General features: G+C 40.5%; 1 protein-coding gene across 2 annotated transcripts in view; it reads left to right on the plus strand.

Annotated features, from left to right (window-relative positions):
- Window positions 1-22,971, plus strand: part of RAD18 (RAD18 E3 ubiquitin protein ligase) — a 106,261-nt gene that overhangs the window by 47,427 nt on the left and 35,863 nt on the right. For both annotated transcript variants that reach the window (XM_075005441.1, XM_075005442.1), the window contains 2 exons: window positions 1,735-1,869; window positions 2,936-3,098. In XM_075005441.1, the coding sequence (XP_074861542.1) occupies window positions 1,735-1,869; window positions 2,936-3,098 (298 nt within the window). The remainder of the gene's footprint in view (window positions 1-1,734; window positions 1,870-2,935; window positions 3,099-22,971) is intronic.

The following is a 22,971-nucleotide window of genomic DNA, read 5'->3' on the forward strand; positions in this document are numbered from 1 at the left end:
GTTCTGGGTTGGCTTGTAATTTATTGTGGCAGTCCCCACTCGTGTGAGGTTGCGGAAGGTGAGGTGAGAAGTTAGTAAATACAAAATTCCAAAAAGATTAGTGGAGCTTCATCAGTATTCCAGTTAACAGGAAGCCATGACTGTGTGTATAGAGAAGGTGGTTCTGAAAGCTCTGTGAACATCTGCAGTGAAAAAACATCAGTGACGTGTGGCCTTAAGTTTTCTTCTGGGTGTTTTTTCGCCTTTCCTAGTTGCAGAGAATGCCTTAACATTTTTTTTTTCCAACAAGAAAAACAGAGGTTTCCCAGTTGTGGTTTGGATTAGCAGTGATTCACTGAGAGTTGGCTGGTTACATCTCTCTCTGCTAAGTTTGAACAGTCCCCTGTAACATACAGTTTAAGAACATCCTGAGGACTCAATTTTCTATGCATAGAACAGGTAGAGCAGCAGCAGTGCAAATACCTCTGGAAGTAGAAGAGACCACAGCTATGAGTAAGAGAGGCAATCCAGTCTGCATGACCATTCTTTTTTTCTGTCAGATAGTGCTAGCCATAGTGGTTGTCTGAAATAAATAATAATTCAATAGATAAAGTCATGGAGATTAGTTCAATCAATGGCTGTTAGCCAGAATAGGTAGAAATGGTCTCCCTAGCCTCTGTCTGGAGATGGATGGCAGGAGAGTGATCACTTGATGATTACCTGTTCTGTTCACTCCCTCTGGGGCGTCTGTCATTGGTCACTGTTCGAAGACAGGATACTGAACTAGATGGACCTTAGGTCTGACCTAATATGGTTATTCTTATGTAATCTAGATAGTTTTTCCATTGTGTAATAATGGACTGAAATCTCTCTGTAGAATCTTCTGCATAGACCTCTGAACAGATCAGTTACGATTTTAATTAAATATTGTCTCGGTATATATTAGGACAAGTTACAGAGTTCAGAAGCTTGCTATCCCACTTAATAATCAATTCACTGAACTATCTAGACCTTCACGCACAACAAGAACTCCATAAAATCCCAGGGAAGCTAGAATTCTTTAACAGCATTGTCTAACGTTACTGCAAAAATAACTATATTATTCAGAAGCTTTTTTTAAATTGGCAGACGATGGTATCAGGGAAAAAAAAACATTACTTAATTCCAGTGTGCTTGCACACTTATCCTGGCTTTTGAATGAACAGATGTTTCTGTTCTATTGCACATCAGTTTGAACAAAGTTTAAAATGCTTTTTAGCAAAGTGCCAGTGGGTTTAGTAACATTTCTTTTTGCGTGTTCTCTTGTCCTATGCATGCATGAGTCTCTTATTTCAATTTTTGACCTTTTAAAAAAATGTATCATGTAATTCTATACCTAGTAATCAGCGATGTAAAATAACTGCCTGAACTAACCAGAATAAATAGTGGAAATTATTTTGAATACAAAACCTTATGTGGTTTCTGGGGTTTTTACCAACTTGATCAAAAAACAAATTTAAGTAGCGAGTGAGTGAAATGCTGGAGCCTCTGAACTTAATGGCAAAACTCCTACTGACTTCAGTGAGTACTTTTCATAATTGTGCCTTTAAATAGAACAATTAAAAGTTTATGACATTGAATCAGTTGGTGGTTTTTTGATTGAGAAATGTTTTCATTGTTCATTTGTGTTTCTATTCACTCTTCCCTTGCGCACTCGTGATTCTGCCATTTCTTCAAGCAATTTGTTTTCATAAAGGGCATAATTTTGTGTTTCAGGGAATAAACATAAAAGTGAATTTCAGTTTTTAGTGGATCAGATAAATAACCGATGGAAAAAAACTGGTAAAAGGAAAATAGAGAGTTTCCAAGAGAGAGAATCACTCACTGCTGAAGAACAGGCAGCAGATGCAGGTGAGTAATGTTTAACACATCTGAAAATAAAAATAATCCTTTCCCTAAGAAAGTATGCATGCACGTGTATCCCAAAGGCCCCAGTTAAACAATGTTAAATGCTCACTGTTCACGTAGGTCAGGGGTCAGCAACCTTTCCCTTGTCTCAGCACCTGTTACCTGCTGGCGTTCCCACTTATATATTCCTTCCCCTCCCTCCCAGTTCCTCTCTCTACTGCAAAACAGCTGTTTTGTGGCTTTGAGATGCTCTGGTAGGGTGGGAGAGGAGTGAGGATGAAGCACACGTGAGAAGGGAAGACAGGGCCTGAGGAGGAGGTGTGGGGAAGCAGGTGAGAAGAGGCAGGGAAGGGACTGCTGTGGAGAGGCAGCTGGTGAGGGTGAGGCGTGGTGGATCAAGCACCCCTGGGTAGAGTAGAGGTCAGTGTGTATGACAACTGATAAAACTGTATCAAATATAAAAATGCCACAATAGTTTTAGAAAAATATTTCATACACATGCTTTCTTAACTTAAAAAAAAAAAAGTAAATGGATTGACATTTCTGTTTTTTCCACAGGCATAGCAAATCATTGGCTTAGTTTTATTTATAGCAATCGAATTACCTTGAGCTTTCAAACTTCCAAGTTGTTAAACTGTTATGCCATAAAGTGAATTCATACTGGGCACGAGGAAACAGAACTGCCAAATTTTGAGTATCTGCTGATTTTTAAAATGTAGTGTCAATTCCTGTAATTGGAAACAAGTGCACTTACATACCCTTTGTAGTTTCTCCCACTCTTTTTTTAAAGTAGGTGTTGGACATATGTTGCTGCTGTTATCTCTGGTTCAAGGTGGATGTTAATTATGGTGGGGAAAGAAATGAAGCAGTTTACTGAAACTGTGATATAGAAGTCTTGCACGGGCAGTCAAGGGATGCAAGGAAATATGTTTGAAATGATTTTTTTTTTTCAAATTTGCCTTTTCCAAGCTAGAGAATAACAAACAGGAACAAAAAAACATATAATGGAAATGGAACGATCTACAAGGCATTAAACTCTGTTATTTCTGTCTTGTATTATTTCTGCCAGGAGAACAGATTATTAAAAAAAAATGCACAGATCAGATCTCTGTAACAGACCAGGTACTCAAAATAGAAACACCTGGTTCTGACACAAGCAAATCCTATAATTCAGCTGCATCCTCCGAATCGCTTTCTCCTGCATTGTCTGAATCATCAGGATCAACAAGAAGGTTGGTGGCATAACAATTTGTATTTTCTATTTTTCCTTCACAGTGTAACTCATGATAGCCCTGACAACAAAGGTAGGAAGCCTTGTGATAGCAGCCAAATCCTGCCTTTGTCTGTGTTTTTATTTCAGCTTGTTAGCAATGATCTTTTTTTTTTTTTTTTTTTTTTTTTTTTTGGTACCATGAAGTTGGGGACTTAATTGGAAGTAATGTTACAAATTAGTGTGTTTTCCAGTCTACTATATATTTTAGAAACTGTGTCTGTTTACGAACTTGTTTAAGAACTTCTAAACGGTAAAAGCTAGGACCACCAGATTTGGTATGCAGCTTCCTCTTATAACTTAAAGCAAGGTCAGGTTTGGTTGTGCTAGGACAATGGGATGTGCCTAGAATGCCATTGTTTCTATAAAATGGGAAGTGTGTGTGAGGGGAGTCTGGTTGGAGGGATAATTATACTGCAGAATGACCACAGGGGCAGCAAGGGTCCAGCGGTGGGGACTAGGATAGCTGTAACTCCACTGGGCCAGCAGGGGTGGAGAAAGGGACAACTATCTATTATCTTCATCAGAGTGTTTGTTTTTCTTTGTGTCTGTCCTCTGCTCAGGGGGCATGCACCCCTCCCCCAGCTCAGCCTGCTGCTGCAGCCATGGACAGGCACTTCCCACCTAGTCCCAAACAACTGCAGTAAGAGAGGTCTGGGGTTGTCCTCTCCCCGCACGGCAGTCTGCATACTGAATTCCTCTTTCCCCAGGGCCACCCCGACCAGCAATTAAAATGAAGAAAAACAAAATGTTGAGTTAAGGACTTGAGGAGGACTGGGTAAATCTTCTAGTAATGATATATTTTTGAGAAGAAACTTGGTTGTGTTTTTATGGGCAATGAATTACTTAGCTCAGGTAAAACCGGTTTTATTGACCACTTCTCTCCATTGTTTGATATATTTATTGCCTGTTTGGGATGTTTGCTGTCTAACAATTAATCTGTCATCCATTCCAGTGTCAGAACTGTATGTTTTCCTGATTAGTTTTGGATATGTCTGTGACCTTCTAGATTTAACTGGGAATGTATGTTCAGCAATCATTTATAAACTGCAATAAACTGTCTGTCCAGGCTGCTGTTGTAAGTGAAGACATGCCCTTAAAGGAAATATTTACATTAGCAATTTAATTTTAATGTATAGCAAACATTTTAAATGCAACTTTGCACTGCACCATTTATCTGAGTATCTCAAAGTATCATGCAAACAATAATTTTCCCTCCCTGTTAAGTAGGGAAATATCTTTGTTTTACAGATAAGGTCTGAGAGTTTGTGACTTGTATTAGTAGTTTTCTCTGGAAGCGCTGGCAATAAATTCAGCAGGCATGGCTTCCAGTGGTGCTGTATGCTCTCAAATCCCAGTGCAGTCAATAGAAGCTGAGAATTAGGCCACACAGTTCCTAACCTTTGCAAGACCGTGCTGTTTTCCCTTATTACTGTCATTGAGAAATATCAGAGGGGTTTTATGGTGCAGCTGGACAATAGAGGTTTTGAAAAAACTAGTTCAGTGATGTAAAATATCTGGTACATTTGGAGAGTTAGCAAATTTATACAACACAACTAAAAACAAAACAAAAATCCTCAACACAAATATGGAGAATAAAAGCAAGATTGTTTCTTAACCTCTTAGGCAGTGAGACATTCACTTACTTAATGAACAATGTAGTGGGGGCTATAGAGGTGGTAGATCTTCCAAGGGATGATGACCAATTTAATGATGGAAAAGAACATAGAGTCAAACATGTAAATTCATGTAAGGGGAGTTAAATTCTTTGCCTTGCTATTTAAAAAGAAAAACATCAGAGAGATGATAGCAATAGTACATGTTTCCCAGGAGAGGAGAATGAAATATTGGTGGATATAGGGTTTCTGTTATAAAAATCTGATAATAAAATTATGCTACTTTTCAAGACTCTGAGGCAGTGATACTCAGATCTCAGTGGTTCAAGAGCTAAATTAGCAACCATTATTACCCAAAAGAGCTGTGTTAATGTGAATTCATTGTTTCATTTGGTATTTTTAAATATTATTGACTGGAGAGTTTGTGGAATCTCCATCATTGGAGATTTTCAAGATCAGGTTAGACAAATGTGTCAGGGTTGGGCAGTAATTTTTGAAGTGGGGGGGTGGGGCATTCCAAGAATCTGGGAAGTGGTCAAGACCTGCACTCTTCCATGATATCAATGAAGGTGGTGCAGGGTCTGGGACAGGGTTTGGGTGCAGAAGGGAGTTTGGGGTTAGGGATTAGGGTGTGGGGATAGGAGTCTGGGGAGGGAGTTTGGGTGCAGGAAGTGATTGTGACCTGGGGCCTGGGACTGCGGTGCAGGGGTTGGGGTTGTGATTTGGGTCAGGGGACTGGAGCGCAGGAGGAGGTGCAAGGATTTGGGCTTTGACACGTGGGGTTTTACCTGGGGCAGGGGGTCTGAGAAGGGGGTATTGATTTAGGAGGAGAGGCAGAGGGTTTGGTTTATGTGGAGTAGGGGGGCAGGAATGGCGGGGCTGGGATGCCAGATGCAGGCTCTGGTCTGGAGACTTACCTGGGTAGCTTCTGGTCATCAGCCCAGCATGTTTCCTAGGCAGACACCCTGCCATCCTGGCCTTGTGCTCAGTGAATCGCTGTGAGCTGGAGGGGAGAGGTAGGAGAGTTTCAAACAGGAAGCTCACATTGGCAAGAACCCAGCCAATGGGATCGTGCTAATAATGGGGGGCAGCACATGAACCTTCTGTGCCACCCCTGGCCAATCTCACAACTGTTCAGAAATAAACAGGGCTCTGAAGCTGCTTTCCTGAGCAGGGATGGGGGAGGGGGAGAGGGGCAGGGGCAGGCTGGGACGCTTGATGGGCCAGATGTGGCCCTCAAGCGGTATTTTGCCTGACCCTGGTCTAGAAAGTGCTTGGTCCTGCCATGAGTGTAGTGGACTGGACGTAATGACTTCCCGATGTTCCTTCTAGTCCTTTGATTCTATGAAATTAAACAATGACTTTACAGATATAATTTGAACAGCAGCATGACTGACCAAGCAGCCTGTGACTGGCTAATAATTAAATCACACAGTGTTTTAATATGATGTGCTGCAAATAGCTGCAGGAGACACATTAATCAGCCACTTGAAGTTCTTGAGCTTCAGTCTGAGTATCACCGCTCTGGATGTGACAAACATTAAGAGAAAAGCAAAACCAAATCTTAGGAACTGGGGTTAGATGGTTATATAGCGATTAATGAAATAGCGATTCGGTAAGACCACATAATACTAATATTCAGCAAATTGCTCTAATAGTACATTACACGTAAAGAAGATGAAGTGTAGCGACTAAATGATTTGCCTCAAGTTCTGCTGCAAGTTCCTGGCAGTAGAAAAAGAATTCAGGACTCTTACCTGCCAGTTTCCTGGTCTGATTAAAACATCACACTGCTCTAAGCTTATTCTGTATTCAGAAGAAATAAAAACCTGCAGTTTAAGTAAATCACCTTCCTTTTTAAATTTAAAAGAAGCTGTTCAAAGTTCAAAATAATAAATGAGGTAACAGCCTTAGATAATGGAAGAGAAAAGAGAAACTGGCTTCACCATTCATGAGGAAGTGAGTAGCTATTACTTTTCATAGCACATGGATATGTATATGTTAAGCATATGAGGTGTGTTCTCTTTTTAAAGAAACAGCATAACTGTAAAGAAAACATGCTCGATAGACAAGCTGCATATATTATACCTTTAATTGTACCATTTGTCTTTTGTTTCTTGTCCTTGTCAATGGTTTTGTTACTATTGGCACTGTCTTGAGGGGTAGTCCCTCCTCCCATTTCATCTGCCAATATGAACCTCTTATTTCCTATGAACCTCTTATGACCTACAAATAACGCCCCCTCATGTTTGTCCTCTTACCAGCTTTTCTCGTGCCTTCACTGGACTTCATGCAGTTGGAATCAGCCCTGCTTTATTCACATTTTTGTGTGTGTTGTTTTGGCTGCATGTCTCTTTCTTTCCTGGAGCCCTGTGTTTCAAACCTGCAGCCCAGTATAATTTAGAGCCATGTGACCAACTCTTAGTTAACAAAGGGTTTTTAGTAAACATGTAGCAGCATGAACACCAGAGGTTCAGTTTGTGTAGTTTGCAAATTGGAAGCCTGTTCACAGGGCTTGGTGGCGGTCCAACCCCATGAAGTTCAGTTCCAGGGTCAAGTTTTACAAGTGTACATCTCAAAGGGGGATTCCTGCCCTGAACACTACTGCTACCATAGCTGCCCCAGGACTTCTACTTGCTCTTTGAGTTCCACCAAGTAGACTGTAGAGGGGATATCAGGCTAATGAGTGGAAAAATAGGGCCTACTTCTCATCTGTTTTGTTTTATTGATTTCAAGCTGTTTGGCCTTAACATCCTCAGCGCATCAGGAATTTTAATGCTTTCAAAATGAGAAGACTTTCCTCAACTGTAAGGAATAGCATGTAAAGGATCACTAACTGTCTGAACCATTAAATTTCTGTTCTGTTGCGAATTTGGTGTTAAGATATGCCCTAGGTATTAGGCCTCTTTCCCACAGCCTTCCCTGTCAATATGGACTTTGTTTTTATGTATGAATTATAGGATCTTGCTGTCAGAGAAGTTACCTTCCTGTTTACGTTTTATGTATAGTTTTATGCTTTAATTGGGAATGTGGCTGCTTTGTTCTTGTTCACTGCTTAAATGTACAGACAACAGCAAAAAATGAAAATTAAACCTATCCATTCTTCCCAACTGTATTTAATTAAAAGACACACTGAAAATAAGGAATTGTGAAATTTGTAGTAGCCAAAATTTTAGAGTTGGGAGATAGTTTGTTGTGTTTGTCTTTTGTCGATGTGTAGGGGGCTATTATGCCGTATGCTCTTTGGGTAAATTTTGATTATTGTCTAGCTATACTTTACTTAGTACCTAGTATACAGGTACTTTAGTCTTTCAAAAAGTTTTGGCCCGCCTGCCAAGTTGACATAGTAATTATTTTAAGTTCAGTTATAAGTTTATTTTGCTATCTTTTTGCTCTAATTGCATAGGTCCAGTTTTTGTCACCTTTAGCCAGGCTGAGGACTACTTTACTTCACAAGTAGTCCTGCAGTAGCCATTGAGGCAACCTACGTGATGTGGCACTATTAAAAAGAGTTCATATTAATCGACTAGTATGTATATAGGTAGGTTGTTGAATATCCAGTTTAAATTGCCATCTGTGCTTGAAATGTGAATGGAGTAGGTGCTCTGACAAAGCACGTGTGCACATGCATACCCACATGCAAACCTGAACTGGGAAAGTCTTACAGGATTTATTGAAAGAAGCCTTGACTATCAGGAAGTGTATCCACTTTGCACCCCCTTGTGTTTCCTGTGGCAATGGCTCTGCCTGTGTTTCCCACCTAGTCCAACAATATTTTGCAACAGGCCTACCTTCTCTCAGGGTGAACCTGTCAAGTAGCGGTGTTTAGTTCAAAAAGCATGAAACAAATGGGTCTTCTTCCCATTCTGGCCTACCTTGCCATCTCCAAGTTCTGACCTTACTGGGCTTTTTCCCTACCATCTTTTTCCCCCAGTCTAGTCATCTCTAGGCTGTTCTCCTGGAATTTAGTGCTTTCCAGGGCTTGTCACAGAAGCCCATTTCTGGGGCAGTGATAGTTAGGCTCCCTTCTGCAGCCATCCTCTCCCACTAAGTTCTTCTAGCCCTTTCGTGGAAATCACACAGCTTTTCCTTGGGTGAGTGTGATTGTGCTGAGCCACCTGATCACAAGCTGATCAGGTTGTAGAAAAGTGCAGTGGTATTTGGTCTGTCATAGGTGGAGCTGAGACCAACACCTCTTATAGGGCCAGCCCAGCTATGACAGCATATCTTTTTAATATTTTGAATTAGTTTAGTGTAACTATATGCACATGATATTGGGCTGTAGCCTATATGCTTGCATACATATGTGCAATCAGCACTTTTCCATTTGAACTTTGTGGTGTTCACTTCTTTTGATTTGTTTTTTGGAGACACAGTCAAAATAATTGTTAGGGCTGTTGGCTAATCACAGTTAGCTCACACAGTTAACCCCAAAAATCAATCACACTTTTAATTGCGCTGTTAAATAAGAGAATACCAACTGAAATTTATTAAATATTGTTGGATTTTGTTCTAAATTTTAAATACATTGCTTTCATTTACATCACAGAATACAAAATGTACAGTGCTCACTACATTTTTTTGGTTATGTCTAGATTGAAGAGCTCTGTCGTCAAAAGATATGCAAATTATGGAATACATTTGCTTATCTCATGCTGACGGTTCTGTTGGGAGAGACTTTCCTGACATTTGGCCCATTTACATGGGGTCAAATGTCATGAAATTCCCTCTTCTGACGCATCCCTTCTTCCTCATGGAATGAGGATAACCAGGATGGAGGCAGAAGGCTCCTGGAGTGGCAGACTTCTGTCAGGAGACCTCCGAGCTGCTGACCGAAGCCTGCAATCTAGACATGGCCTTTAACAAATATTTGCACTGTAAAAATGATAACAGAAATAGCATTTTCCAATTCACCTCATACAAGTTCTCTAGTGCAATCTCTTTATTGTGAAAACAAAAAGGAGTCCAGTAACACTTTAAAGACTAACAACATAGTTTATTAGGTGATGAGCTTTTGTGGGACAGACCCACTTCTTCGGGTCATAGCTATACCAGAACAGACTCAATACTTAAGGCACAGAGAACCAAAAATAGTAATCAAGGTTGACAAATCAGAAAAATATTATCAAGATGAGCAAATCAGTGAGCAGAGGGGCAGAAGCGGGGGGTAGGGGAGAGCAGGGGGAGTCAAGAATTAGATAAAGCAAAGTATGTAAAAGAGTCCTTACCATGAGCCAGATAATTGCCATCCCGGTTCAAACCAAGTGTTAATGTATTGAATTTGAATATAAATGAGAGTTCAACAGCCTCTCTTTCCAAATGGCTGTTACAGTTCCTTTTCCTTAAAACACAGACTTTCAGGTCATTAACAGAATGTCCTACTCCAATAAAGTGCTCGCTGACAGTTTTGTGAATCAGGAGTGTTTTTATGTCTGTCTTATGCCCGTTAATTCTTTGTCTGAGAGAGTTTGAAGTCTGTCCAATATACAGAGCATCTGGGCATTGTTGGCACATGATGGCATATATGATGTTAGTTGAGGAACATGATAATGTGCCCATGATTCTGTGAATAACCTGGTTAGGTCCAGTGATGGTATCTCCAGAATAGATATGTGGACAAAGTTGGCAATGGGGGTTGTTGCAAGGAAAAGTTCCAGGACCGGTATTTTTGTGGTATAGTCTGGGGTTTTTGGTGAGAATCCTCATAAGGTTGGGAGGTTGTCTGTAGGAGGGAACAGGCCTGTCACCTAGGGCCTTCTGGATTGTGGCATCTTTATTAAGGAAAGGTTGTAGGTCTTTAATAACGTGTTGCAGTGGTTTGAGTTGGGGGCTGTAGGTAATACCAGTGGTGTTCTGCTTTTGGCTTTTCGGGGCCTATCTTGGAGTAGCTGATTTTTGGGTATCCGTCTGGCCCTGTCAATTTGTTTTTTTTATTTCTCCTCGTGGGTAATTCAGATTTATGAATATTTGGTAAAGATCTTGTAGTTTTCTGTCTCTGTCAGTAGGATCAGAGCAAATGCGATTGTACCTAAGGGTTTGATTGTAAACAATGGATCCAGTTGTGTGTGCAGGATGGAAGCTAGAAGTATGTAGGTCAGTGGGTATCCGGTAGGATGCGGTACTGATCAGGCCATCATTGATTCATACTATAGTGTCCAGGAAATGTATCTCTTGTGTGGAGTAGTCGAGGCATAAATCGATGGTGGGGTGCAGATTGTTAAAGTCTCTGTGGAATTCTTCTAGAGTCTCTATACCATGCGTCCAAATCATAAAGATGTCATTGATGTATCATAAGTAGAGGAGGGATAATAGGGGACAAGAGCTGAGGAATCATTGTTCCAGGTCATCTATAAATATGTTAGCATATTGTGGGGCCATGCGGGTGCCCGTAGCAGTTCCACTAATCTGGAGGTATAAATTGTCCCCACATCAGAAATTATTCTCACTTTCACAGGTGCATTGTGAACAAGAAGCAGGCAGCATTATCCCCTGCAAATGTAAATGAAGGAGTGACTGGCTGAACAACAAGTAGCACTGAGTGGACTAGATTCTAAAGCGGGGTCTCAAACATATGGCCGAGGGTGCCATCTGTGGCCCGAGCATTTCCTCAGTCTGGCCCTCACAGGGCTGTTGGCACATGAGTCCTTGGAGCCCTGGGGTGTGTTTGTACCCTTCCCCCAAGTCAAGGTCCTTCCCACCACTGCTCCGCCTTCTCCCCCATTGCACTCTTTCCCTCAAGTCCCCTCCCCCAAGATTGGGAGGTGACAGCAGAGCGGAGCAGGCTATTGTGTAGCTCTGCTACTCCACAGCTCCTGCTGCCACTGTGAGTGCAGAGGTGTCTGACCCCTGCTTCTGGCCCCAGCCCACCCAGAGCCCCTCAGTCTAACCTGGGTGTGAGCGACCATCCCATTCTTAAGACAACTGGAGTGGCTGCCATGGGCCATCCTGAGGCATGGGGCTGGGGCAGCCGTACCAAACCATCCTATGGTTTGCACGTACTCCTCCTTGACCCAAGTGATGTGCTGGGAGTGTCACAGAGCTAGCAGCCACTCTAACCCTGCTTTGTTATGGATAAAGGTGCTGTTCCGCCTTCTCCTGGGGGTGGGGGCGTTAAATCACCTAGGGGCAGCAGGAACGGCTGGGGGACGCATGGAACAGGGAAAATGCGAGGAGACTCCCTGGAGCCCTGCCAGAGAGGGGTGCCCACTGGGCCACTAAGAGGATTTGAAGACTGGCACTGACCCTAAGGTAAATTGAGTTTGAGACCCTGCTCTAAAGTTTTACATTGTTCTATTTTTGAATGCGCTTATTTTTTGTACATCATTTTAGATTTGTAAGTTCGACTTTCGTGATAAAGAGAGTTCTCTATGTACTTCAACTGTATTTTTCAATTCACTCATTTTGTTTATTACAATGCAAGTATTTGTAATCAAGAATAAAAGTGATTACTTTGTATCCTATATTGTAATTGAAATCAGTGTATTTGAAAATGTAGACAATATCCCAAAATATTTAAATAAATGGTATTCTGTTCTTGTTTAACAATGCAGTGATTAATTTTTAATCACTTGACAACCTTAATAGTTATAAACACAAACACATGAGAGAATGAAATATACAGAAGAATTTTTTTGCAGAAGGTAGGGGGGAATTTAGCATTTTTTAAAACACTTCCGCAATGTGAATTTGCACAATGGTTGAGGAACAGATGTTTCTTTCACTGTCTTAAGAAGCTTTTGTTAATCCATAAGCATGATGCTTATGTAAAACTATTTGTCAATAATTTATGCAGGTATGATTTGTATTACTGATTAGAAAGATCATTGTAGCTCAGAGTAAAGTATAAAGACTTCTGTATGCCTATCATTTAAATACCAAACATTTAATCCATAAACAGATGGCTAGGAATGAATAGGTTGCGAACACTCTTGCCTCTCAAGTGAACTGTTCTGCCTTCTGTTCACTCTGTTCAACTTCTGTTGAGTTCTGTTTAGGGAAATTCAAATGGCCTGTTTGGATAACTGAACACAGAGCGATTCGAGTGCTGCTCTTGAAGAATGTATATTTTATTGTGCTTTTTTACTTTTAAAAAATTGAAAATGGAATCGTAATTTAGCTTGAGAGTGTAATGGAAAATAGTGGTGATGTATCTTAATCTAAGAAAATTAGTATGTGCAGATTAATAGAGGAGATATTAACTACACAGTCCTATTAAAACTCAGGATGATGGTATTTACTGTCATTTTTAATCTAATTTAATTTTAAGATACATCATATCAGTTCTTATTATTTCCTCTTATACATTCTGATAATTATCCCTATGGCATCTTTTTATGCTTTCTAACATCATAGAGATGATTTACAGATAAGTAGTCATTTGAAAATTAAAACCTCTTCAGCTTCTATAACACACCACATATAGTTAGTGGTTGAAGATAATGAAAATAGAGGAAACTCACCAGTTTAAATGGCTGTGATGTCATGAAAGCTTGAGTAATTTAATTTTGTGTGCATCCATCCATCTACCCACCCACGCACATAAGGAAAATAGCTGTAGAGTTGAATGCAAACTGTTGCCTGTGTTTAATTTCATTGTACTTGTATGCTTGACAATATGTTTAGTAATGAGAACACCAGTTACAGACAACTTTTTAAAGTGCATTGGCTACTATCTGTAAGTCCGTTTGCAGACAGATTTATTAACGTGGTCTGTTTATAGAGTGGGTACTTTCTCTAGTTTTACGTCATTGTGTAGTGAAAACAAATTAATCTGCTTTTACTGTGCTATTTTAACAGAATATATTAAAATAAAATAAACTGTACAAGCATCACAGTGTAAGTATTTAAATAACAGGAATCTTTTCTACATTGTTTTTCACTCTTTTTCTTGAAACAAAAAAGCAGTTATGTAGCACTTTAAAGGCTAACAAAATAATTTATTAGATGATGAGATTTTGTGGGGCAGACCCACTTCTTCAGATCTGCACACTTTATTTCTGAAAGTGCCGTACAAAATTGTTTTACCCATTTATGTGTTTCTTGTTCCTCAAATGTAAAGTTTGAGGCATTTTCCAGGGTTGGTATGAAAAGTGTATAAAAGGTAAGTTGAAATTGGGCATAAAATGGTTTAATACATGATATTTCAAGACATTTTTGTTTTTTGTCCTGCCAAACCATTTTTTGTATTTCTCTTTCTGCCTTAGGTTTTAAACCGAAACAGGGTAAGTGAGGTAATATCTTTTACTGGACCAACTTCTTCAGCTCTGGGAAACATATTCCCATTATTATAGCTAAATACAAAGTGGAACAAATTGTTTACCGTAAGTAGATAACGTTGAATGGTCCCTTAGAATATGTGAAGTTGCCCATTAATACCTCTGCAATGGGGGTCTCCACCCTCTGCAGTACCAGCATGTACTGTAGGCGGTGAGGGCTGCTTTATCGCCCATTGCTCCAGTCTACCTCAGCCAGGTCCTGCTAGAGGGTGTACCCCAGCACGTCGGAGCTCTCTCTAGGCCCCCAGCCCTGTGTGCCTTTCCTGCCACCTCACCCTCATCACCTGAGCTGGCTGCATGCATTGTAGCCAGTCCCCTTCCAAACTGTGCCAAGACGTCACCTGTACACTCTCGTGCTTCACATGCTCCATTTCCTCACCCTCGTGTCCTGCCCAGACACTAAGTGGCATGACCTTTTGTGCCAGCATTAGAGAGTGGGAAGCTCTGGAGAGCCAGCCTGTATTCAGCCTTGGTCCCACCGGCCATCGGGGACATCAGCTGGAGGATACTCCATGGTGCAGTGAGCACAGGCGTGTACTTGGTGTGATTCACCCCATTCCCCACAACTTGTTCCTTTTGTGGCATGAGCAAGACCCTGGTGCACATCTACCTTGAGTGAGCCAGGTTATGGCCCCTCTTCCAGCTCCTCCAGTGCCTCCTGTCGAGCTTCTGGCTGCACTTTTCCCCACACTTCCTGATCCTTTCACACCCCATCCGTGGTCCCACAAAGTTGCAGCACCTCCTCATCAGCCTCTTCCTGGCTATGGCCAAGGTGTCCCTTTACAGGACCGGGGAAAGGAGGCTGTCTGACTGGGGCGACTGCGACTGTGGGACATACTCCCGTTCCTTGCTCCCTTCATGCATCAGGGCAGAGTTACTCTGAGCAGTGTCAACTGGCTCTCTCAACGTCTTCAGGGAGCAGTGGGCGCTGTCTGAGGTGCTCTGCTCGGTGCCCCCATCCAGCTTCTTCGTTTTGGCCCTCTGACCTCCATGCCCATCCCTTTTTTCTTTTTAGTTGTCCCCCAAATTTATTTGGGGGCCCTGTTTTAGTGGACTCCCCCTTATGGGGGGGATCTTCTATTTGTGGGCAGGCTTGTGCCTTCCCACATTCTCAGGTCCTCCCCACAAAAAAAACACCTCTCCAATCATAGGACAAAAAAGGGGGCTTTGGTGGGTTACAGATGTTGTAATAAAACATAAATCAAATGTCTTTATTAAGATCTTGATTTTTAGTGTATTGGTAGTGAATTTGAAGTGTTGTGTAGGTTTCCTTTGAGGACAAGGACTGAGAGGTCAGATATGGAGTGACTGTATAGTGAAAAGTGTTTGCCTACACATGTGGTTTTTTTGTACTATATGATTTTTCTGTGAGAGGTCATTGCAGAGCATTTGGATTGTTTGGTATCATGTGGTGGTGGTGTTGGGGAATTTAATGGATTGGATCAGGTGCACCACATGTTGTGATAGACGTGTAGGACTGTTAATTTTGAAAGACATGGTGTGGAGTGTATTTGTTAGTTAGCAGCAGAGGTATGTTAGCCGGTTTCACATCTGCTTTTCTGGCATGGTTGGATGTTGCTTTGAGTTGGTAGGCACTGGTATGTGGGGACTTTGCACCTGATGATGAAGGTGGTGTGAGGGCTAGAAGAGGGGATTCTGAGAAGATTTCTTGTAGAGTGTGGTCCCCATTGGGTATGTGTTGCAGTAATTTAGTGATGTCCGAAATGGGTTCCTGCATGGGGGGTTGTAGGTGACAGCTTGGGTTTTGCAGTCAAAAGAATTTTTTTTCATGTATTGAAGTAGGTTTTCTCAGGCTGTGCGCTTTGTCTATTCCATGATTCAGTTGAGACTTCGCTGGTGGAATGTCCAGCTTGCTTCATAAAGGCACTTTCCAGTGGATTTGGGGATATGTGTAGATTCCTTGTTGTGAGATGATCCTTTCTGGAGTATGGGAGAAGTAAGAGACAATTCCTCAGTTTTTCTGAAGCTCTTCCCCAGAACTCTTCAGCACATTTGAAGTTGTATATACTATACTTTAAATGTATAAACTTCAGTATTTGCTGTAAAAAAAAGTCTTGTAAAGGATATTAGAGCTGGTGTTACTAATAATCTGAATGTATTTTATAATCCCAGTCTAGCAGAATATATGCCAAGACAAAGATAGTGTTTTTGTCCCTGCTTTTTATGGAGACTAAAATCGCTCCCTGAAGTGCAAAAACAGAATAAAAAATATCCATGAGTTCTTGAATTGTACCCATAATCTCACAGATGTAAACAGCATGAGGTATCCTCTGCAATTATCTGGACCTTCTTTTGAAAAACAAATGTTTAGTAGTTGTCTGTGGTTTACTCTTTGATCCAGCTCCATGTTGAGTTGTTGCGGAGTGACTAGGGACTCCAAAGAACTGTGTTTTTTCGGAATGTTTGAGAGCTTTTCTTCATCTTTCCTGCTTTGGGGGTATTCCCTGTTTGTTTTTGTTTTAGTTTTTGGTTGTTTTTTTTTAATTCAGGTTAGCTTGCTACTTTAAATTATGAACCTTAATACCCAGATACTGCAGTTGTTCTTAAAGATCTTTAAAAGTTTGGCCAGGTCATATATTAAACTGCAATACACACAAATTCAGACATGACAATTAGTACCACATTTTGTAATTTTTCTTTTCATCAGACATGGCGTGAGACTGATGCTAACAAAACAAGGAAGGTTTAAGTGAAGTACGTAAACAACTGCAGATATGTGCAAGGCGACAGCCCATTGCCACCAGTGTGTTCCGCTCACCAAACTACACTTTGAAAAGCCTACCCGATATGTTTTTCTGGGAGAATCACAATGATTGTACGGAACAACCCTTTCCCTTGCAAGGAAACACACATCAGAAGTTTTGGTGATTTAAAACAACTCTTCCACCTTCCCTGACCTAGCAAGGAGGATCTCTTTGGAAAAACATAGCAGCCAAAGATGCAAGAAGATCCATCTCAGTTGGGCTCCGTTTGCCCTTGTGTTTCCTCTCAGTTACTCTGAGGGATAATCTAAAACAGAAATATGAGTACTAACCCCACATCAGTCTGTTTTTTATGCCCCTTGAGGAGTTTGACGCTGCAGCTGTGTTTACAGCCTATCTTTGTTTTTAGGCCTGAACTACGGAGTTCTTGAACCTCAGGAGACTGCTTTTTGCGCCAGTCCTTCTTAGGTCAGTGTCTGGATCTGTTTCTCAGTTTGCACTGCTGTCTTTTGCTCCCTCCTTATGCTGGTGGACATAAAGTAAATGAGCATATAAACTCAGGCCTGATTATGAACTAGTACCTAGCAGTGTCACCTTGGGAGGAGCACCAAGAAGTAAGTGTCACTTTTCCATCCTGGCTCCCTTTATGGGGTGCAACACTTGCGGTTTGCTTTGCCTACCTGCTAACAGTAGGGAGCTTTGGATACTTATTGCCTTCTCTCTTCCCGACATCCAGAACAGCAGTATATGCAGCCTTCATCAAGCTGCACAGCGGAAGAATAAGAACATTCTTCCCTGCTCAGCTGCATCTAGGCTATGGATGGTCTCGCCCCAACTAAGTATTAACATATGTGTAGCTTCAGTGTTTGCAGTGCTCAGGGTGTTTCCTGTAGTAAATATGGGGAGGGAGCACCTTGATTCATGTTGGGGAAAACAGGCATTTCTTTTTAATATAGTCATAGAATCATAGAACACTAGAACTGGAAGGGACCTTGGGAGGTCATCGAGTACAGTCCCCTGCCCTCACAGCAGGACCAAGCACTCTCTAGGCCATCCCCGGTGGATGTCTGTCTAACCTGCTCTTAAATATCTCCAGTGATGGAGATTCCACAACCTCCCTGGGCAATTTATTCCAGAGTTTAACCACCCTAACAGTTAGGAAGTTTTAAAGTTTTTCGTAATGTCCAACTTAAACCTCCCTTGCTACAGTTTAAGCCCATTGCTCCTGGTCTTATCCTTAGAGGCCAAGGACAACAAGTTTTCTCCCTTCTTGTAACCCTCTTTTAGTCAGCTCTTTGTTTGCTGTTTTGCAGGCTTAACTAGCTGCCCCAGAGGTTTCTTGTTAAAGTAAAAATTGCTATTGACATTGGAAGTCTTATTTACCAGAATTCATGCATTACGTTTGATTTAACAGTCTGGTATTTTTTATCAATACTTATGTAAATTCAAGGTATTGATTTTTGCAGAACTGTGAAACACCATGATTTATGTCTCTTTTTACTATTCATTCATGCTTGATGTGAATTAAAAAAAACAACTCAATCACATTTGAAGGAAGATTGTAGGGAAGATTCTTTATACCTTAAGGTCCTTTGGTGCAAGATGATGTTTGGTGGAATGTAATAAGATGGTGATGTGATTAGCATGAAATTAAAGTATCCTATCTGGTTCTTGAAACCACAGTGTTAATATGTAATCAGATATGAGTAAATTGAACAGGGCTTTAAGAAAAAAGAATAATTTAGAACTTTGCTTTAAATAACATTGGATATTTTTGCAAGATCCTGATTTTGTTACATTTTTTTGATAATAGAATATCTTCTAGCCATAGTCAAAGATGACCTCTAGCATGTGCGGTACATTTAAAAGTCAAACCTACATGTTACATATTTATAGGAGAGGAATAAAGCAAGAGAGATTGTTTTGAGAAAAAGACAGTTAAATATTAAGAAAAGTTATGGTTTTTGCCTTTTTTGGTGAGTATTGTACTCTAGGTAAGTTCATCATCTCTGTTTTGTGACAGTCCTAGAAACACACATTTAAGTAACAGATTAACACCAGTCCTTTTTTTTTTTTTTTTTTTTTTTTTTTTTTATAAATTTATCTGTGGCCATGGGGTTAGTGTATCAGTGATTGAAATTAGTACATTATGACTTTACCTAGTACTGATCTGCTTGATACTATTTTACAGATGCATACAAATGGTTTTAATTGAGGAAATGAGAGTGAAGGCCACTTGTCAAGTCTGAAGATTTTTAATAAAGTACCTAATTGTGGAGTAAGATAGTAATCCAAACATGTTAGGTGTTATTCATCAATTGGTAAAGCCATGCAAATGAACAAAATCTAACATGCTAGTTGAACAAAATAGTAGACTTTTTAAAGGAAAATTCTTACAGCAACATTAAATGAAATCATCTGTATAGTTTTCATGAATCGCTGTGCTCTGTATTAGTAGTTGTGGTCTATTCCTTAACTTTCTGAACCAAAGCCATATTTTCTACAAGTACTTCCAAATTAGGAGGACTCAAAGGGTGTGTTTACATGGGCACAAATCTTCGAAATAGCCGTGCTAATGGCTATTTTGAAGATTACTAATGAGGCGCTGAATTGAATATTCAGTGCCTCGTTAGCATTAGGACACTTCCGGCCGTGGCGCTTTGAAAGCCCCGCTTTCGAAAGCGCGTGGCTCGGCGTGGCTACATGGGGGTCCTTTTCAAAATAAGGTCCGATCGGAATAAGGTGATTTCGAAAGGGGCTTTCGAAGCACCGCGGCCGGAAGTGTCCTAATGCTAATGAGATGCTGAATATTCAATTCAGCACCTCATTAGTAATCTTCAAAATATGCCTATTTCAAAGATTTGTCCCTGTATAGACACAGCCAAAAAAAAAAAACCTTAGGAGATGGTAATTAAATCAGTGAATCAGCTGTAAAAGTTAAAATTTTCCATCCCTTTTTAAAGCATGGTTTTAAGGTGAATACTTTTCTATCTTTGTCTTAAAAACAAACAAACAAGTAAACTACTCTGTAAAATCTCTTGAGGTGAAGGAGGCATCCATTAATGGTGACAGGAGTTACACTTGTGTGTTACCAGAGATTATAGCTGGTGTTTGCTGGAGTGGCTAAACCAGCAGTCTAAGCTGCTATAGTGTCTAATGAAATATGACAACTTAATTTGAAATTCTCACTGAAGTGAGAGAAGATTCTTACAGAGACCGATTCTCAGATGTTTTAAATCAGCAGTGTTCAATCCAGGATCCCAATAGTACATCTAAGATTTCCGAAGTGGTCTATACCTTCGTTAAAAATTTGTAGGGGTCCAATAATAAAAGAAGGATTTAAACTCACTGGTATAAATCAGTTTTAGTTTCATTGGAGTCAGTGCATCAGGGCTAATGTAAACTTCTGAGCTTCTGATCCCTAGTACTAAAACCTCATCCAAATCCCATTGAAGTCACTTGGTGACTTGGCATTAACTTCTTATGATTCAAGGCAAGGCTCTGTTGAACATATTTAGCAAAACAATTAAGCATGTGCTGAAGTACTTTCCCAAGATGGATATTTTGTCTGCCAAATTAATGAGCAGAATTAGGGGGTGTAGGATGCCCCTTTTTATTTAGAAAACATGAAGTTTACCAGCCAGCAACAGTTTCTACTAACCTCCAAACGAAATGGGCAAAGGGACAGTCAAGTTAAAAAGTAATGATATAATGGAGTCTCATGTCAAGTTGGACAGATGAACTAAAGTCACTTATTGTCTGTCCTGAAATTAGACGAAAGACCAGTTTTGGACCTGCAATCCTGTCTACACGTGCCACAGGCAAAACAATTTTAGATAACTGTTGATTGCTTTTAGTTTTATGGCTTGCACATCTCTTTTTGATTACAGCAATCTGTGAACAAGAAGTGTTTAGTGTGGAGGCCAATATTGCAAGGTTGAACGTTGATTTTTAAAGTGTCTTTGTATTGTTTCCTTAGCATGACTTTACAACAAGTTCCAGTCTGCAATTCTACACAGCAGACAGTCTTTGGTATTTTATTGTTGAACCTAAAGGCTGCAGTACAACACCCTCTCAGCTCAACTCTCACTATAAAAGATATATTGCTTATGATGCTTCATATCTCAGGTGTTTTGGAACCAAATCTTGCCATTTAATACCTACTGATTTCCATAGACGTTGTGTGTGTGCATGCAATTAATCCAAGTGTTTTACATGGCATTAAGAAATAGTCCATGTATCTCCCCTGTAGTGGAGCATGGTTTGATGACAGCAAGACAACATCAATGTTTGTTTTAAACACCATGCTGAAGTTTTCTGAAGGTGTGTCTGATTGCAGCATTATGAAATGAGGTGGGGTAGTCATTATATTATATGAAATAACACTACCTAGGTAGCAACATTTGTCTGTGATCATCAATGGATGTAGTTGCATTACTTCCTAGTTGAAGCTGGACCATGACTTCTGTCATTTTTGGGCTGATAGTTAAGCCAAAATGTTTTGCTGCACATACGTAGCCAGTGAGCAATCATCAGTGAAGAATAATTTACAAATAACTCTCTTCATGCCTTTCTATCTTTTACACACAAGAGATGCAGATTCAGGACACCTCCATTCAGACAGTACCGCATATGTCCACTCAGTGTCTCTGAAGGCATCTATTAGAACATGGGCAAACATGATGCTAATGAAATCAGAAGAACACAAACTTGCTTTACTTCATTTGTGTACAACAGGGAACTGAGAATCACCCCCAGTCAAGGACATGAATCTGAATTCCAAAATGAAAATATTTAATCATGTTGGCAAACTTTGACCATGTCTGCACATGCCTCTCTCTTTCAGAAGGGGCAGGTTAGTTGGGCACTTCCAACAGGTTAATGAGGCACTGACATGCATATCCAGCACCTTATTAGCCTAGTGGCAGCCAGTTGCACTTCAAAAGCGCTGCTTTCGAAACGCGGACTGGCTATATAGATGCAGGTGCTTTGAAATAAACCCCACACTTCGAAATTCCCTTATTTTCAATTTGTCTATACACCCAGTCTGTGTTTCGAAAGCAGCACTTTTGAAGCGTGACTGGCTGCCATTGTGCTAACAAAGCACTGAATATGCATGTCAGCGCCTCATTAACATATCCCTTCTGAAAGGGAGAGGCATGTGTAGACACAGTCTTACTGAGGCATTCAGATGTGCAGAGGAATGTCCACAGGACATCTTGATTTACAGACTTAAGTTTTTAATAAGGTCAACAAAAACTGTGTATAGATCTTGATTCTGCTCATGACACCTTTGCCTAAATTTGTTGAGGTGCAAAGACTGTTACTTAAGTCCTAAGTCTGGAACAGAAGCCATGTTGGATTTCAGCCAGGATTGCTTCTGCTAATTGAGCAGTTAGCAAGTTTAGCATTACTTGGGTATTTTTTCCTGCAGTGACAAATAACCAGATGTCACAGTGCTTTGCACAAGACATTTAATAGCCTTATTATTTTTAAATACATTTAAATAAATTTTGAATAATATTGGCATCTTGAAGTTCCTCTGCGTTAGCCTCCTGTTACCAAAATCTAAAGTTAGAAGCCAAAGAACTTTGTGATTGGCTCGTGATCCCAATTCTGAATATTGTCACAGGAATACCGTCTGGATTCTCTGTATAATTGTTCTGACATTTGCTTAAAAGCTTTTCATACTTCAGAGATGTTTGATGGAATTGAGAGTTGGTCTTTAATTGAATGTTGTTCATGGTCATCAAGCGCTGATGCTGATGTAGTAGATAGGCAGTTTAGAACCTTATAAAATGTTCTGTCTATCTTTTCTAAATTTGCCCATGATCAGTGAGCAGTAGTGACTCATCTACATTCCAGCTAGGATGGATGTGACCTCCAGTATTGTTTCAAGCCAAGCACCCTCATGAGTCTTCAGTAAGGATAAGAGTTGTCATGGAGGTCATGGACATGATACATTTTCTGGCTTTCAGAGACCACCATGACATTTTCCATTTTAGCTCCAGACCCAGAGCAGCAGGTATGGAGATGTCAGCCGGGGGCTCTGGAGCTCTTGGGTGCCATGGACAGTGGGTGCCAGAGAGCTAAAGCAGGGCTTGGGATGGTATCCCTCTGTGGACTTCAAGCTTCCATTGCCCTCTCTCAGCTCCTTCCCCCTACATTATTTGTAATAAAAGTTAGACAAATTGTGGCCTTCTGTGAGTTTTTGTTTCTTG

This window comes from Carettochelys insculpta, chromosome 11, assembly GCF_033958435.1.
Source record: "Carettochelys insculpta isolate YL-2023 chromosome 11, ASM3395843v1, whole genome shotgun sequence".
In the NCBI taxonomy this organism is placed as follows: domain Eukaryota; kingdom Metazoa; phylum Chordata; order Testudines; family Carettochelyidae; genus Carettochelys; species Carettochelys insculpta.